The 17,185-nt window shown below is 36.0% G+C and overlaps 1 protein-coding gene across 1 annotated transcript; it reads left to right on the plus strand.

Annotated features, from left to right (window-relative positions):
- Positions 1–6,414: 6,414 nt before the first annotated feature.
- On the plus strand, positions 6,415–7,931 carry LOC143599367 (uncharacterized). Its single transcript, XM_077077342.1, has 2 exons — positions 6,415–6,443; positions 7,349–7,931. Exons 1-2 carry the CDS (start codon positions 6,415–6,417, stop codon positions 7,929–7,931), a joined length of 612 nt encoding a protein of 203 aa, XP_076933457.1.
- Positions 7,932–17,185: the final 9,254 nt, after the last annotated feature.

The following is a 17,185-nucleotide window of genomic DNA, read 5'->3' on the forward strand; positions in this document are numbered from 1 at the left end:
AAGCATCACATGTATCTTCAGTTGGAGCACCAGGTTGAGCTTCAACATCATTAGAACTTGAAAATCTTGGAATGGCCAACTGATCTTCAAAGTATGCTTGAACCAGGTCCTCGTCAATGTTCTAAGTTGATAGAGTAAATGAATTAAATAATCCATCATAATCAAACATCCAGTCGGGACCTTTCCCTTGAGGTGGAGTGGTGTACTTTTGACAGTCCACATGATACCATTCCTCAACACAACAAGAAGTGAAATTAAATACTCTTTTCTTTGGAGACACATACCCCAAGAAATATCCTTCAATGGCTTTTTCTTCAAACTTACTCGCATCCTTCTTCAGCATTGTACAAGGACACACAAAAGGTTCCAAATAATTTAAGTTAGGCTTTTGATTGTTTAAAAGCTCGTAACTTGTCTTCTTGAGTTCTTTAACAGTTAAACCCCGATTAAGCGTATAGCAAGCTGTATTCACTGCCTCATTCCAGAATTGAACAGGAAACTTAGAATCAGCAAGCACAGTTCTTGCAGCTTCAATCAAAGTTATATTCTTTCGTTCAGCAACACCGTTTTGTTGTGGTACATAGGATGCACTATATTCTCGATGAATTCCTTTTTGAATGAAAAATAAATCCAATACAGTTTTCTTGAATTCAGTACCATTATCACTTCGAATTCTCCTCACCTTTTGTTTGTATAGTGATTCGATCTTAGTGATAAGGTTTTGTACCAAAATAGGCGTTTTATCCTTTGAACTCATAAATAACACCCATGAGTATCTTGAATAATCATCGGTGACACCAAGACAATACCTATCCCCAGAGATACTCGCACGATTCACAGGACCAAAAAGATCCATATGAAGTCATTCAAGAGGACTATCAATGGAAGTCAATAACTTAGATGGGTGAGACTTTTTCTTTTGCTTACCCTTCCTGCATGCAATGCAGTGATCAGATAACTTAAAGTTCTTCAACGAGACACCCTCAACTAAGTCGTTTGCCATTAAATAATTCATCTTTCAAACATGAATATGACCAATTCTACTATGCCATAGAATAGAATCTTTTTCGGTTGCTTTTGAGACAAAACATGTTTCGATAGACGTTGATACTTTAGAGCTCATATTTAAGACATAAATATCATTTGATCGAGGTGATCTCATGACAACCATGTCCTCGGGAATCACGTATCCCGGTTTCAAGATAAGACACTCTTTGTCAGTAAATACCGTGGTGTACTTTTTGTCGTAGATTTGCGACACACTCAATAAATTATGGTCCACCTTGTCACAGTAATTGACCTTTTCAAAGGTAATATGACCATTTGAAACTTCACCTTCTTGTGTGATCATGCCCCCAGAATTCCCAGCATAAGCTACATAACCCCCTTGAATATTTCTCACATTTGTTAAGAGGTTGAGATTTCCAGTGATTTGATGAGAACATCTTCTATCCATTATCCAATTTTCACCATAATGGTTTTGGATGTACCCTACACACAAAATAAAATGATTAGTTCAAAAAGGCAGCCCAGACCTCAGTCTTGGGCACCTTTTGGTTTTCTTGAGAAATATTAAACTTAGCCGAATTCAACTATTGTTCAGCCACTTGTGAATAAGTTACCGGATTCTTAGACTTACGTCTTAGATAAGCCTCTTGAACGACATTTGAATTTGTGTTCTTACATATGGGCTCAGTTGGAATAAATTTTGGTTTCACTTGATCATGTGTTTCATTCACATGAATAACCTTACGAGGGTTCACGTTTGAGAACATGATGTGAGTATCATTATCATACGATACAGGACGTTTCAGAATCTCTTTTATCAAAGGAACCGGTTTTGGTTGGTCCTTAACAAAAGGATGATGATTTTGAAATTTCTGTTGTCCACAATTCCTCACAACGTGACCTTGTTGACCGGAAAGAAAGCAACATCGCATGTCCACACGATCATTTTGAGGTTTAACAGTAGCATATGACAAGGAAGGATGATAAGTCACATTCTTGGTAAAGCTTTTAGCTAAATCATCAGATGACACTGACTTCTTCTTTAGATAAAAATCCAAATTAGAACAATTAGAAAAACTTTGCAAAGTATCAGTTCCAGTTGATTTTACAAACTGAACTTTCTTAGCTTGTTTTAAAACTTGTTTTGCTTTAGTCAAAGGATCAGATGTCATTGATGTTTTAGCTTGAGCATACCGACGTTCAGGATATTGAATCTTAGAGGTTTCATTGTGAAAAATACTTTCATTCAGTTCCGGTTTAATGATACTAATTGGAATGTCTTTCTCAGTGAACATCGTGTCAATCCCTTTCAATTTAAGCACACGACCATTTGTCGACTTTGAAATAGTTGGATTGATAAATCGCATCAAATCCTCATCAGAAACTTTAGCCTTAACCGGTTTAACATTAACATGGTCTTCTTTTCTCACATGAGGTTTGAATGAACCATACACAGCTTCCTCAAAATCATGAGGTTCACAAAGAATGTGATTAGAACTTGGAATGTTCTTGTTTTTGTGTATTACCTCTGGTACAAACACATCCTCTATAATCACTTTGTCAACATTTTCAACAAAGACTTTAGTGCTTTCAATATGAGGTTTTTGAGTCGAAGATTGGGCTTTAACAGATTCAGATTTAACAGGTTTAGATTTTTCTGAAATCACAGGTTCTTTTTCAATCAAATCCTCTTCTTTTCTAGCAAACGGATTTGGTTTATAATCATTCTGAAAAGGAGGTGGAATTTCAACAAAACCTATACCTTTCTTTGAATCTTTTTGCTTACCAGATACTTCAGTTATTTCGTTAGGCAAAAATGATGAATTTCTAAATTTACCCAGTTTGTTCTTCAACTCGAGAACCTCATTCTCAAGTTCAGTTATCTTTGATCTATGTTTCAAGATTTCTTGAAACTTTTGATCATTGACTGTCATTTTAACAGATAACTTAGCTTTAAGATCATGGTTACTTACCGACAAAACTTCGATCTTCTCTCAAGATCTCATTTGAGATTCAAGAGATTGTCGATAAGTATCCTTAAGTGAAGCAATCTATTTCACTAAATTATCGTTATGATTCTTCAAAGACTCTAACTTAGGTTTGTTAGTTGCACATTCAACACAATTTACTTTAACAGATGAAGTAGCATAGATAGAATGACTAACCTCATTGATCTTAGCCATGAAAGCAAATGTGGTTGGGATATTAACACACGAATTATCATAATCGGATTCAGTGTCATTATCAGGCGATATCTCACTTCTTGTTGCATCTTGGAACACATCATTAGTCTTGAACATTACCAAATTTGCTTGATTGTCGTTACACAACAATCTTTGTGACCAATCAGTTCCTTCAGCTAACATTGCTTGTGACCCAGAAGTAGATAGCTTTTTTTCAGCATCATTACCTCGTGGTGTAGAAGAATTTTGATTTTGACCAAGAGGACCAGTATACTCCTATTTCGGCTTGTCACATTCTTTTGCAAATTGTCCGAATTCTTGGCAATTGTAACATTTTTAACTTATCAAATCCCAATTTCTTGTTCAAAGCTGGAAGATCACTTCAAGTTAAAGGTGGAACATGACTGATCAATTTGATCATAATCTTCATCAGTCAGATCACTTGTGGCTATTATACTACTCACCAAATTCTCATATGAAGACATGAAGGCTGTCAGAAAAGCAAAGTTTTATTCTGCTTCCTTCATATTTACCCTTGGTGGTGGAGCAAATGGATATGTAGCAGATGAATTTCCAGATCCAACAGAAACACCAGGTGATCCAGAATTACCAGTCGTGTAAAAACATGCTCTTGGATCACTATAGATGGTTGTTTCATTTTCACTTGCATTATGTGAAAGAAATGCAGTGATTGGAAAAATATTTGAACTTAGAGGCATAATACCACCATAGAAAGCAAGATCTTGACTTTCCTTGGAAGACATCTGACATTTAAGATCGTATTCTCTTGCTTCAATCTTTTGCAAGAATTCACTTGCAGTCAAGTCTTCATTCATGAAATAGTTATTCTCTTTCAAAACCATTAAAAACGTAGAATAAGAACTTGGTAGTGCACTCTTGATAGTGTCAATCTTATCAACCTCAGAAGTTTTCAATTTCATTTTATCCATCTCAGCAATCAAGTGATTAAACCTAGTAGTCATCTCCTCAACTGTTTCACCCTTCAATAAGTTAATGTTTCGAAATTGAAACTTGAGCATTACCTTCTTACTCTTAGTTATATTCCCCATACTCCTCATACGAATATGTTGAAATAAAGAAGCACAGAATTTTTTGCTATCCACTTGGTGAAAGATGTTTTCGGGTAAAGCCATGGTAAGAGTAGAATAAGCCTTTTTCTCAATTTCTAATGCTTTCTTCTCTTCTTGTGAGTACTGAGATTGTTGCTTTAGGTGTGTAACCAATTGTATCATCACCAATCATAGGGTCAGTGTACACCTCATCCAAACAATATGAGCAATCAGGATGAACAGAACCCAAATGAGCACAAAAACGGGGTTCCCATTTAGCAAAATCACTGAATTTCATTACGCGTGGACATTTAGAATGTGAGCCAATCTCAGTGTCCAATTGTAGAATTTGTTGCATTAACAGATTCTGTGAAGCTAGTGCATACATACCAGCCATATTTGTTAAATGATAATTTTCTTAAACTCTAAGGGTTAAAATTGAAAATTAGACTAACGAACTGTGAACAGTATAGGTAACGAACTGTGAACAGTGGTTAACGAATCACAACTTAACGAAGTTAAGGTAGAGTGAATAACGAATTAGGAATAAGATTAACGAAATGGTCCACGAATTAAGTAACGAAACAGAATGGTTTTCTTTAACGAATCACTAAGTGTATGCTTAGTGAATTAAGTAGCGAATCAGTTACAGTTGATGACGAATCAACCTATAGCGAATTAGGTAGTTACAACGGTTGTAAGAAACCTCTGACAACAAATGACACATGGCAAAAGTTGTTATAAAACAATTACCGAGATAAGACACGTGTCACACGAACTAGTTGACACGAATTAGAATACTTAGCGAATTATTTAGCGAATTAGTTCACGAATCTGATGATAATCTTAACGAATTAGCTAAAGTTATCAAAGAATTAGCCAACATGTTAACGAATTAAGCTGAAAGGTTAACGAATTAGTATGAATCTTCAAATCTTCAAACCTTCAACCTCATAATTTCCAGAATTCTGGAAAATGTATGAACACAAACCCAGAAACCAAATTGTAATACTTAACCCATTCTTATCCACATTACTCAATCAAACTACCAACACACTCGTAATCACAACGCGAATCCAATACAAATCGTTCCGTAACCAATAACCAATTAACTCGTATCCGATCTAACAAAAAACATTCCCCTGTTCTTGGCTTAAACCAGATCCAATTCAATAACCACAACAATCCACACCAAATCACAATTCCAGTTCAATACAATATCCCAATACCTTAACACTCTTAAACCCAATCCAAACAAAACAATTAACAATCAATTCGATCCAAAATCAAACTGAACTGAGACTTAACACAAACATTATCAGTTATCAATCTAATAACATCAATTAACATCCAAATCAAGTGTAAACGAGCACCGAATGCTCTTATACCACTTGTTTGAAATCGTTAATCCGATACAGATCTCAGATCTGATATAGAATTAACCTAATGAGGATCTAGTTCATAATTACTCTTGATTGTATGTTGTAGATATAATATATAAATTAGTTGTATTTATGTATGTGTATAATAGTAATACATAGATTGAAGCTTGAGAGTGAATCTGGGCAGGGGTTTGATAATATAACTCAAATGCTTAAATTAAACTGTGGACTAAAGCCACTATAAATAGAAGATGGATCTAGTTCGTTACACATTACGTAACGAACTAGTATCCACTTCGTTACATACACTTAAATATCAATAACATAACGAATCACCCCCTGATTCGTTAAATACCCTTAACGAATCAGGAGGGATAATAACTTAGATCTAGTTCGCTAAACATCCTTAGCGAACTAGACTATACTATAACGAACTACATAAATATCTTTAATAATTAATACATTAATTAAATGACAAATGAATTAATGATAGATACAAAGACTCGAGACGCACAATCGTGTACTAACATCCAAATCTTCTTGAACAGATTTGGAGAAAAGAGCATGATAAGAATCAATGAACATGAAGAAAAGAGCTTGAAACTCATTTCCTTTTGTGGTAGATTTTGGGACATATGGAGCTTGACCACTAGCAGCTAATGATGCATCAACATCTTCTATCATTTGAACGCTGAATATGGTTTGACTAGACTGACTAGTAGAAGTTGCATACGCAATAGTCTACACTCTTGGTGATTCAGAATTGTACTCATGGGGTTCTTCAATGATGGGAATCTGTTGTAGTGGTTTTGTTAATAAATTACTCGTAGGAGAAATCAAAGCATTAGCAATAGGGAAGCTTGGCTTGTCTTCCATGGTCATATGATTTTCAATCATTTCATATTCATTTGCTTAAATAAATGATATAACATCATCCAACTTGAGACTCAAAAAAATGTGCCTTCTCCTTGATGAACTTGGCAGCGGTGTACCATTCTCTTGATACATATGACATCTATTTCTTGTTAAGATCTGATGTGTTGAAAAACGTCCATGATCGGATAGAGACGAGGAGAAAAACTCCAAGTTCTTTATGCTACCCACTTGGTGAATTCTTTCGATCATTGTATGATCGATCATTGTATCTCCAACCTTGATAGGATGATGGCTCGTTGTGTCGACACCAACCTAGTCCTCAACTGGGAGAACTGTCACTTCATGGTACGCGAGGGCATTGTTCTAGGACATAGGATCTCGAGTGCGGGGATCGAGGTCGATCGAGCTAAAATTGAAACCATTTCTAATCTTCCCCCGCCCACGTCTGTAAGATCCATCCGTAGCTTCTTAGGTCATGCTGGTTTCTATCGCCGATTCATTAAAGATTTCTCAAAAATTGCGAGACCGATGACCAAGCTACTAGAGAAAGACACTCCATTTGTCTTCTCTGAACAGTGTATCGAGGCGTTTGATCTTCTAAAAGACAAACTAATTAATGCCCCGGTCATGATTGCTCCCGACTGGTCTATGCCATTCGAATTGATGTGCGACGCGAGAGACTATGCCGTTGGAGCAGTGCTTGGACAGCGGAAGGAGAAGCACTTTCACCCAATCTATTATGCTAGTCGAACCCTAAATAGTGCTCAGGAGAATTACACCCCACCGAGAAAGAGTTATTAGTTGTGGTGTTTGCATTTGATAAGTTTAGATCGTATCTTGTCCTCTCCAAAACAATCTTCTACACTGATCATGCTGCCATTCGTTATATTTTCAGCAAGCAAGACGCTAAACCACGTCTCATCCGATGGATTCTGCTGCTTCAGGAGTTTGACATTGAAATCCGTGATAAAAAGGGGGCCGAGAATGTAGCGGCCCATCACTTGTCATGTCTTGAGAGAGTCGAGATTGGAGACGCTAGGGTCATCATCAATGACCATTTCCCGATTGAGAATCTCATATTATTCAAAGCCCAGGATGACGGCTACCCGTGGTTTGCTGATATCGCGAACTTCCTCGTCGATGGTTCCCTCCCTAGGAGGATGTCTCACCAGCAAAAGAAGAAATACTTTGCTGACATAAAGTTCTACATCTGGGATGACCCATTTCTTTTTCGTATAGGTGCCGATCAGCTTGTGAGGAGATGCGTAGATGTTGCAGAATGGTGGCGGATTTTGAGCGACTGTCATGAGGGACCGACAAGAGGTCAGCATGGTGCTACTTTTATTGCTAAGAGGGTTTTCGATTCAGGATTTTATTGGCCTTCGATTTTCAAAGATGCTCATGCGTTGTAAAAAGCTGTGACCGATGCCAGCGTGTCGGTAACATCTCATCCCGAAATGAGATGCCCCAAAATGCTATTCAGGTTTGCGAGGTTTTTGACATTTGGGGTATTGATTTATGGGCCCGTTCCCGTCGTCTAGAGGGAACAAGTACATACTTGTGGCAATTGATTACGTTTCCAAGTGGGTCGAGGCCAGAGCCTTGCCCACTAACGACGCCCGAGTTGTGGTGAGATTTCTTAAAAATTTATTCTCTCGTTTTGGTGTGCTGAAAGCCTTGATCAGCGATCGAGGTACTCACTTCTGCAACGCGCAGATGGAGAAGGCATTGCAACGCTATGGTGTCACCCATCGGCTTGCGACTGCCTATCACCCACAGACCAGTGGACAGGTAGAGGTGAGTAACCGGGGCATTAAACGCATTCTTGAGAAGACGGTTGGGCTAAACCGAAAGGATTAGTCCGGCAGACTAGATGATGCTTTGTGGGCTTTCCGTACAGCGTACAAAACTCCGACCGGTTCCACACTATTTCGGATGATTTATGTGAAAGCCTGTCATCTGCCTGTTGAGTTGGAGCATCGTGCTTCTTGGGCACTTCAAACAGTTAACCTCGATCTTTCATCCGCGGGCGAGAACCGTTTCCATCATATACATGAGTTAAAGGAACTTCGCGATCATGCATATGCACACTGGTATAATTATAAGCTGAAGACTAAAGAGCTGCATGATAGAAAGTTGAGAGGTGATAAACAGCTCAAGTGTGGGGATCGAGTTTTGCTATATAATTCCCGATTACGGTTATTTCCGGGAAAGCTGAATTCCCGATGGTCAGGCCCGTTCACCATTACTGAGGTATTCCCATATGGTACAATTGAGATTGAAGACAAAAGCGGGAAGTTTAAAGTGAATGGTCAGAGGTTGAAACACTACATAGGCGAACCAGTAGCTGAACAGACAGTCGAGGTGTTCTACCTTGACTCATTCACCGTGGCGTAGACGCGTTTGGATGCATCACTCGGGAGATAGCCCGAGTTGTATAGTCTATATTTTGATTTTCTTTATTATTTGTTTTATTTTTTGTTATTTAAAAAAATAAAAATAAATAAAAAATTATTAAAATAAAAAAAAATTAAAAGAAATCAAAAACGCAAAAATATGTTTATTTCTTATGTTTTTGCTTTCTGTTTTGTACGCCTCTACATGCGAGCGAGTTTGAGTTATTGCAGGTATCATTATGCGCATGGTAGCTCTGATGACGTTTTGAAACTGGTTCACCCGAGGTTGCGGCCGCGAATGAAATGCTATACGGTCGCTCGATTGATTCACAACTGATGTAGATTCTGCATATAAAGCAGGGGAGTAACCTGTTCCCTATTTTAATTTGGATTACTTTAAGTTTTAATTTATTTTATTTTATTTCTTTTCCTTGTTCTCATCGAGGACGATCTCATTCTAAGTGTGGGGATGGGAATTTATTTTACTTAGTTGTAAAAAAAATTAAAAAAAAATAAAAAAATTATGAAAAAAATAAGATATAAAAATTGTTTTGTTCTTTCGCAGAAAAATATATCGGTTACTCAAGTTCGAGGGACGTATACTTGTATATGTTTGGTCCCGTTCTCTACCTGTAGATGTACGTGATAGCCATTCACCCGAAAACTGAAAGTGGCTGGGGCGACTGAACTTGAAAAAAAATGTGTGTTTAAAAAAAATGTTTTAAAGAAAAATGTCCCTTGAAAATGGTTTTTCTTCTACGTTAAGCAGGAGATGATATTATTACCAATGTGCTAACGAACTCTCGGAACTTTTAAAAAATATAATATAATAATAAAAAAGTGGATGGTTTGCATATCTGATTTGGGATGTGTTGGTAGGCCCAGCTAGATTTGATAGTCCTCTTTAGCATGTTTTTATATATATATAATAATTTAAAAACGGTGAAACCAAATTTCGATGCTTTAGGAGGATTACCATAATCTGTAAACTTCGAGATGGTGAGAATTAAATGCACTCAAACCAACACACACCACATGTCCATCTTTTTACGTGCTTAGAAATAGTTATATATTTTAGGGTGATATAAAAGATTTAAAAAAAAGAAAAAAGAAAAAAAAAGAAAAAAAAGTATGTTTTGAAAGTTTGTTATGCATTGTATTATCCTAAGTTGTTCAAGAAAAGCAAAATGCTTGTGAAGAAAGTTATGTATTGTAAAATGCCAAAGAAGCATTCGTTAAAGTTAGTAACAGAGGCAAAAGATGCACATACTAGACGGGACATAGAGTTTACGTGTTACCTTGGGGATGGTGACTCTGAGGATACACTATTAAGGCTCGAAGGTTCTTAGTCAATAAATAAAGTTTTAGGTTTATAGGACAAAGTCCAATAATATTTAGGAATAGCTCGTACGACCTCCACATGATCATTCATCCATCAAAATTCCACCGAGTGCATATAATTAGTACCATCAACGAGTCCTTGGCTTATGGTGATTTGTCGAACCAGTTTGTTTCGAATCTAGTTTTTCTAGCTCTCTTTATCTGATATTGGGTAGGTGTAGCCTTAATTTTTGGACTTAAAAACGTTTAATGCAAAAGGGGGGCTTCATTGGCTGGTGGCTGGGTTTAAGTGGACAACAATATCGGCAATCGCGGTCAATATGTCGAGCTGTTTCTTGTGCTTTAATATTGATAAATAATTTGGGAGTTTGTTGTTTTTCACTTGGTTATGATCCTGTGTAGATTTCTTTTTCAGGGACGAAAAAGTCTTAAGTGTGGGGATGTTTAATGTATTGTAAAACACACTTATTTTTCCATACCATTTTATCACCTTTTTATTAATAATTTATATAATAAATAATGTTTTTAACTCGTTTTAACTTGATCTTACAAAGTTTATTATTTTGTGTAGGTGACGAGTTTTAAAAGTGAAAAGGTTCAGTTTTTTTGAAGACATTGGAGACCTTTCTAATCAAGTTTGAAGAACCAAGTTTAAAGCCTGGCCCGACCCATTTACTTGAAGCCTTACATGTGTTAATATATATTAATACACAAAAAAAAACCTAACTCTTGGCAGCCAACTTCCGATCGGAATTTTGTAAAGCAAAAAGTTTGTTGTTTTGGTGGAGGGCTTGATTTGTACTGGTGTTAAGGAAACATTCATTTAGTTTTGGTTGTGTGGTTGGTGTTAAACCTCACGTGGGAAGCAAGAACAAAGACCATAAACTAATTTACACTCCACATTTATTTTGGAGTTGCGATCGGCGGGTCCTCAGTTGAAGATAAAAATTGTTTCTTGCTTTGTTGAACCAAGGAGAGGAAGAAGGAAGCAAAAGGTGACTCGGGACAGCAGCTAGGGGTCAGTTTACATCACATATTTCAGCCACACTTGATAGTAAAATACTCGTAAACTTTGTTCTTTTACTCAAGTTTCATAACTAGTTGATTTGATCTTTAAACTTGAATTGTTTTGCATTTGAATTGAAGATTGAGTTGTGCTTGATTGATCTTGATTATTGAATGAGTTTAATTATGAATTGGTTGAGTTTTATGGTGTTTACATTAAGTTATACCGGCTGTCCAAAAATCGTGAGTAGCTAATCTTCTTTGTACTACCTAGGCTGAGATGAATATTGATTTTGTTTGACGGTTTATTTAGTTTTGACTAGTTACACGACGTATTATTATTGAAAGCTTTATATAATTTAATCTTTGATGTGTTAAATATTGTCTTTATATAATTATTGCTTATTGATTCAGCGTATTACTTTGATTGATTGATTGTTTGTCGTTCGGTTAAGGTTATCCGGTTAGTCATAGACTTTGTGTTTTTGATCTGTTTGTGGTTAGCGCGACCATAGAAATATTGAGTGTAATTAATTATTAAAATTCAATAGTTTCACCTTCCTTGCGACCGAGAGGTAATAGGGAGTCGGTTTGTCTCGCGTCTTTATTCGGTTAGGTTAGAATTGTGCGAGGGAGTTTTGGTCTTTCCGTTTTAGTTTTGCGTGCAAATATGTGTCTTAGATTGGGTTAGATATTGTTACCCCTTTATCCCTAGAATTTCTAGTACCAATTTTAAGCGGGTTTTGGGTCGTTGAGTCCGAGAGGAGATGCGTCATTAGGGTACCTTAGTAATCTTTACCCCGGTGCATTTATTCAATCTTCTCAGATTTATGAGGGTTAGTTGGTGAGACCGAGAGGTAATCTAGCGAACTTTAATAATTCTTAGTTAATTATTTTAAGATCCTGGTGTCGTGTGATTAGTTAATTTCGTTAGCCGTTGAACCGTCAATAGGATTCTTGCCTAGGTAGTCATTTCTCCATATTTGTTAAAACCTCGTTAAGTTTCGTTAACTTTTCTTGTCAGTTTTGTTAAGTTAAGTAAGTTAGTTAAATTAATTAAAATAAGATAAAAAAAATAATAAAATCAATTAAATATTTTTAGGTAGGACTTGGATTAGGGTTTATAATCTGAGCTGTTCTCACGTGTCTTCGAGTTCGATATCCGGACTTTCCTGATCTTTGTTATACGCGACCGGTACAGTTGCCGTTTGTGTGAACTAGGATAGGTTGTTTGGTTTTTTTTAATGCTTAGTGGCGATTCATGTTTTATTTATATATATTTTCGCACATCACGATCAATATCAGTAATTGGTAGATCTATTCTCCTAATTTCATTTACAACTGTAACAAATCTATGCAAAGCTGACTTTAATCATCTCCATCCTTAAATTTGAATCTATCAAGTTGTTGCTTCAGCATTTCTTTCTTAAGTTCATTTAGCTTAATGCTTCCTTTAAACCTGTCAAATACTGCATCATACATAGTCTTTGAAGAAGTATGATGTTGAACACTAGTCAAAATTTCCTATGACAAACTAAATTTCAGCATTGACAACGTCTTATAATTTATCTTCTTCATTTGTCTTTCCAATGCTTGATTGTTGGTTCCAACAGCACGAACATAAGGACCATCTTTTATAGATAACCACATATTTGGATCACTGTAGTTAATAGAAGCCTCAAATATAGTCTTCCATTTAATAAAGTTGTCATGACCTAACAACCTTAGAATTGTTTTAGTTGAAACTTTTTGGTCATCCATTTGTTTTTATTTTTGAAGAAATTTTTAGTTGATGAAATGAGAAATATATTTGAGATTTTTTTTCTGAAAATAAAATGGCTAAAATGTTAAACAAAAATTACGTAAAGCTATTATTCAATGTTAGGACTGTTTATTTCGTTAAACGACTAGGAATAATCGGACAAGAACCACGAAACACAAATTTGTTGAAGACCTCCATGTAGCCGGCAGAATCAACTATAATAGGAGAGATTCTAAATATAGAAAGTAAAGCAAGAACAAAACCACACAAGATAACTCAAAAGATTTCCATTATAATGATTATTAGAAAGACACAATCGAAAAACTTAGGATTTCTATGTGGAAATGGTAGATGCGTCCGTCAGGTAGGTGTAGAAGGTATTTTCACATAAGTCACATCAATATGACCTAGTCATTCTGTTTATACGAACCTATACCTTTTAAAAATCCTAATCATTACATAACATTCTTAAAACAAAAAAAATTGTAAAACAGGTCTTCAAGTAAACATATTCCTTCTCGAGCAAACCTTGCAATCCTTAGTTTGCCTGGAACATTACTTCGAGCAGACTTTACTTCAAATATTTGAAAATATTTTTCTCAAGCAGACTTCAAACTTAATGATATATCCAAGCTTTGCTCGGAAATATCCTACGAGCAAACTAGTTCTTACTTGAATCTCTTCGATATTTGACTTAGACTTATTTTAACAAACCAAGTGTACTCGGGTACTATAGTTTGCTCGAGATTGAACTATGCTTGGAGTAATACATAGAATAAATTTCATTAACTCCCTTCAAGAATACTTGAGATCCATCTTTATTATATCCTTGCTCGACCCACCAGGTTACTCGTGAACTTGTTTAAGCTTAGATTGATCAAGGGTTATACAAACCTTTCTTGATAGAAGAACAGCTTTTTTCGACCAAGTGTAGCTTACTCGAAGCTCAACACTTAGAAGAACTCCTGAAGATAACCTTACTCGGGTAAAAAAATCTTGCTAGAAATAATAAAGACCTTGCTCAGAGTGCCTAAGTTTGCTCGATTTCCATACTTCGAATTTTCTAGGAAAGTTGAGAAGATTTTGATCTTTCCTTATCAATTCTTTAGACCCAACATTCAACATAGCTATATTTTTGTTTAATTATTGTCTATCATTCTTTTATATATTAAAACTCGTAATCAATCACTAAGGGTATTCCGCACCCTTATAGTTTGTGATATCTTCTGTAGTGATCCATTCCAGCGATCTACACTGGTACGAAAACATCCACACATAACAGTTACAACAAGGTGTGGCAGCAGACAACGAGCCTATATATTTGGCAAGGATAACACATCTAAAGGGGACGCCTAGTATAGTTTGTAATTAGTTCCTGCAAATATTTCTCCCCAAAATACCTTATTATTTGATGAACTAGGGCTATATGTGTATTATAAATCATGCAAGACAAATATGTGTAACTAATTTTGTTGATGATAATCTAAACCTCGACGCAATGCGGCGGATCAGCCTACTAGTTTATATATATAATATATCATTTATATACTTTCTTTTTTTTAAATTAGGGCCTCAAACTTTTGTGGGCCTAATGCCCTAGCTATAGTCTCTAACGCATAAAGGTCGGCCCTGGGTGCACAAATCGGGTTTTTCAAATGCCCGATTTCGAGAATGAAACCGGGTTCGGGTATGACCAGGTATTGGAAAATCGGGTATTGGCAATACCCGAGTCAGGTTCAGGTACGGGTATTGTCTCTAAAACCATACCCTTTACATCAGGTTCGAGTCGGGTATAGAGTCGGGCATTCTAAAACCGGGTATTTAAATACCTTATTTTCTGGTATTGAAAAACCTATAAACGGACTTTTTTCCGGGTATTATTCTGGTATATATTGAATTTTTTTAAGGGGTTGCACCTTTTAGGGGTATTTTAAAAGTATTTTCTAGGTATTTTTTGAGTAATCTTGGATATAATATGGTATATGAAAAAACGGATTTCGGGTATTACCGAGTACAAATCGGGTCAGGTTCCAGATACAGGTTTTGGTACTATAATCATACTCTATTTGTAACCTATGGGTTAGGATATTAAAAACTCGTAGGTTTTTTTCGAATCTGGTTACGAGTTTGGGTTTTTTATGTATCTCGATGTGTAGTCGCGGAACAATTTTTAAATTCTTTATACCCAACCTAGTAACATGTAGATCCATCATTGGCTCATTCAAGCCACATATATCTTTTGGGCTAATGTTACGAATTAATTAATTGCCTTGTCCTTTTCTATACTTATTTGTACTGTGTATAAAGTTAATAATAATGGTCTCATAAAATTTAAGAGGTACAAATTGTTTTAAGTATAATCAACAATGTATATAATTTTAATAAACTAGGGGTAATATTGTCGATGTCCACATAATATACGTTTAACAATTTAGTTTCAAAAAATACTTTACAATAATGGTCCTTCAACTTTTAACAATTTTTGTCAACTTACTAAATAGCTAAACGTTACCCATTCTTCTAAACCAATTACCCCTACGATTTTTAGCAGCCATAAATTTTTAACATGTTAATATTTGACAAAAATAACTCATAAAAACAAGAATTTGTATCTCTTTAATTTGAGTATGGTATTGTTGTACTTTTTTTTAATTTTAACAAGTTAACATATTAGGTGATTACCAGTTAGGACCAGAAATAGATCGATCAAGCAGGCTCGAGTCACGTGTTAGCCCAGATTAGGGTATGAACGATTCAATCAAAAAGTGGTTAAGTTGGGTAGAACGATGTTGAGTTGGAACGAGATTCAAGTCAGAGCAGGTTGGTTTAAAAAATAATTTATTTGAAACTGATGTATGTGAAGCTAGCTTTGCTTCTTGATTTCGGCAGCTATTACGTGCGATCAGACATTAGGTAGGCGAATGACATTTTTAGACATACCATGGTGTAAATCCCGTTGAAGAATCTTTCAATGTGATATCTAGGAAATTCGATGTTAGGCAGAATCTAACAATGAATCGATTCAAATTAAATCAAATAAACACAATAAGAACATGGTAATGCTTCAAAACACACGTTTATATAACGTCGGGTGCTTAACCCCTTTACTAAAAAGTACAAAATGATCATTATCTCTCTCTCTCTCTCTCTCTCTCTTTCTCTCTGTTACGTCTAACCAACCATCACAATACATACACCATATATATAGTCAAAGGGAAACCCTAAGCCCAAATACATATTAAGCCCACCGAAATCCATGATTTCGGTTTACATAGAGTAGCCCAAATCTAAGCCCAATTACAAAAGCATAAACCAAATAAATGTAGCCCAACATTCTCCCCCTTGGTTTACCGCTTAATCATCGTGCTCAAGTATGTCATCATCAGCTTCATTATAAGCACCCGCCCATAAGCTTGTGTGTATGATCAATGCCACCATTATAGTGTACTTCTTAGCGGCTGGATCGTAAAGTGGTGCAGATGTAATTTGGAAGCTGCTAAGTATCTATATATCCTTTTCTCCAAACTTCAGTAAATCCCTTGGATCAACAAGACGATACTTTCCTTGTGTTAGCCTGATAATGACAATATTCGTTTCACCATCATATGTCCAAAATTTCATTCAATCAAGAGCACCCTCGGTAAATCTCTTTGTGATCATAATGGACGTCACTTTATCAGTTGGATGCCACATCACATTCTTTAAGGTCTGGTTAGTGCGAGGATCACGTACTCCCTTTGCTTTCTTGAGAAAAGACTCGGTAGTAGTCATGTCGGGGAATCCTCGTTCAACCTGATTACTCAAATAATTTCCTGAAATTAATGGCCTTTGGATCATTGTTTGGGTTGTGGAAAGGAGCATTCTATCATATTGCTCAAGTCAACCTTTGTCCACGAACCAAATATTTTCATCTTCTTATAATATTCGGTGTTTCCCGACATTCGTTTGGCCCAACACATTTCTTTATCCACATCATTACCCCACGAGACAACCCTCGAGCGATCACTATACTTATCAGCGAAGCTTTTCTTGAGCTTAACAACAAATTTCTCCGGATGATCAGAAGACACGACATGCTGATTGGAGTTCTTTCTTATCAGCATCTTTCTCTGTATACTCTCAATTTGATCAACTGTCTTTGGAGGAGTGGCCAAGTACTGTT

This window comes from Bidens hawaiensis, unplaced genomic scaffold, assembly GCF_021521415.1.
Source record: "Bidens hawaiensis isolate Kalapana, Puna unplaced genomic scaffold, B.hawaiensis_p1.1 tig00052074_1, whole genome shotgun sequence".
Lineage (NCBI taxonomy): Eukaryota > Viridiplantae > Streptophyta > Magnoliopsida > Asterales > Asteraceae > Bidens > Bidens hawaiensis.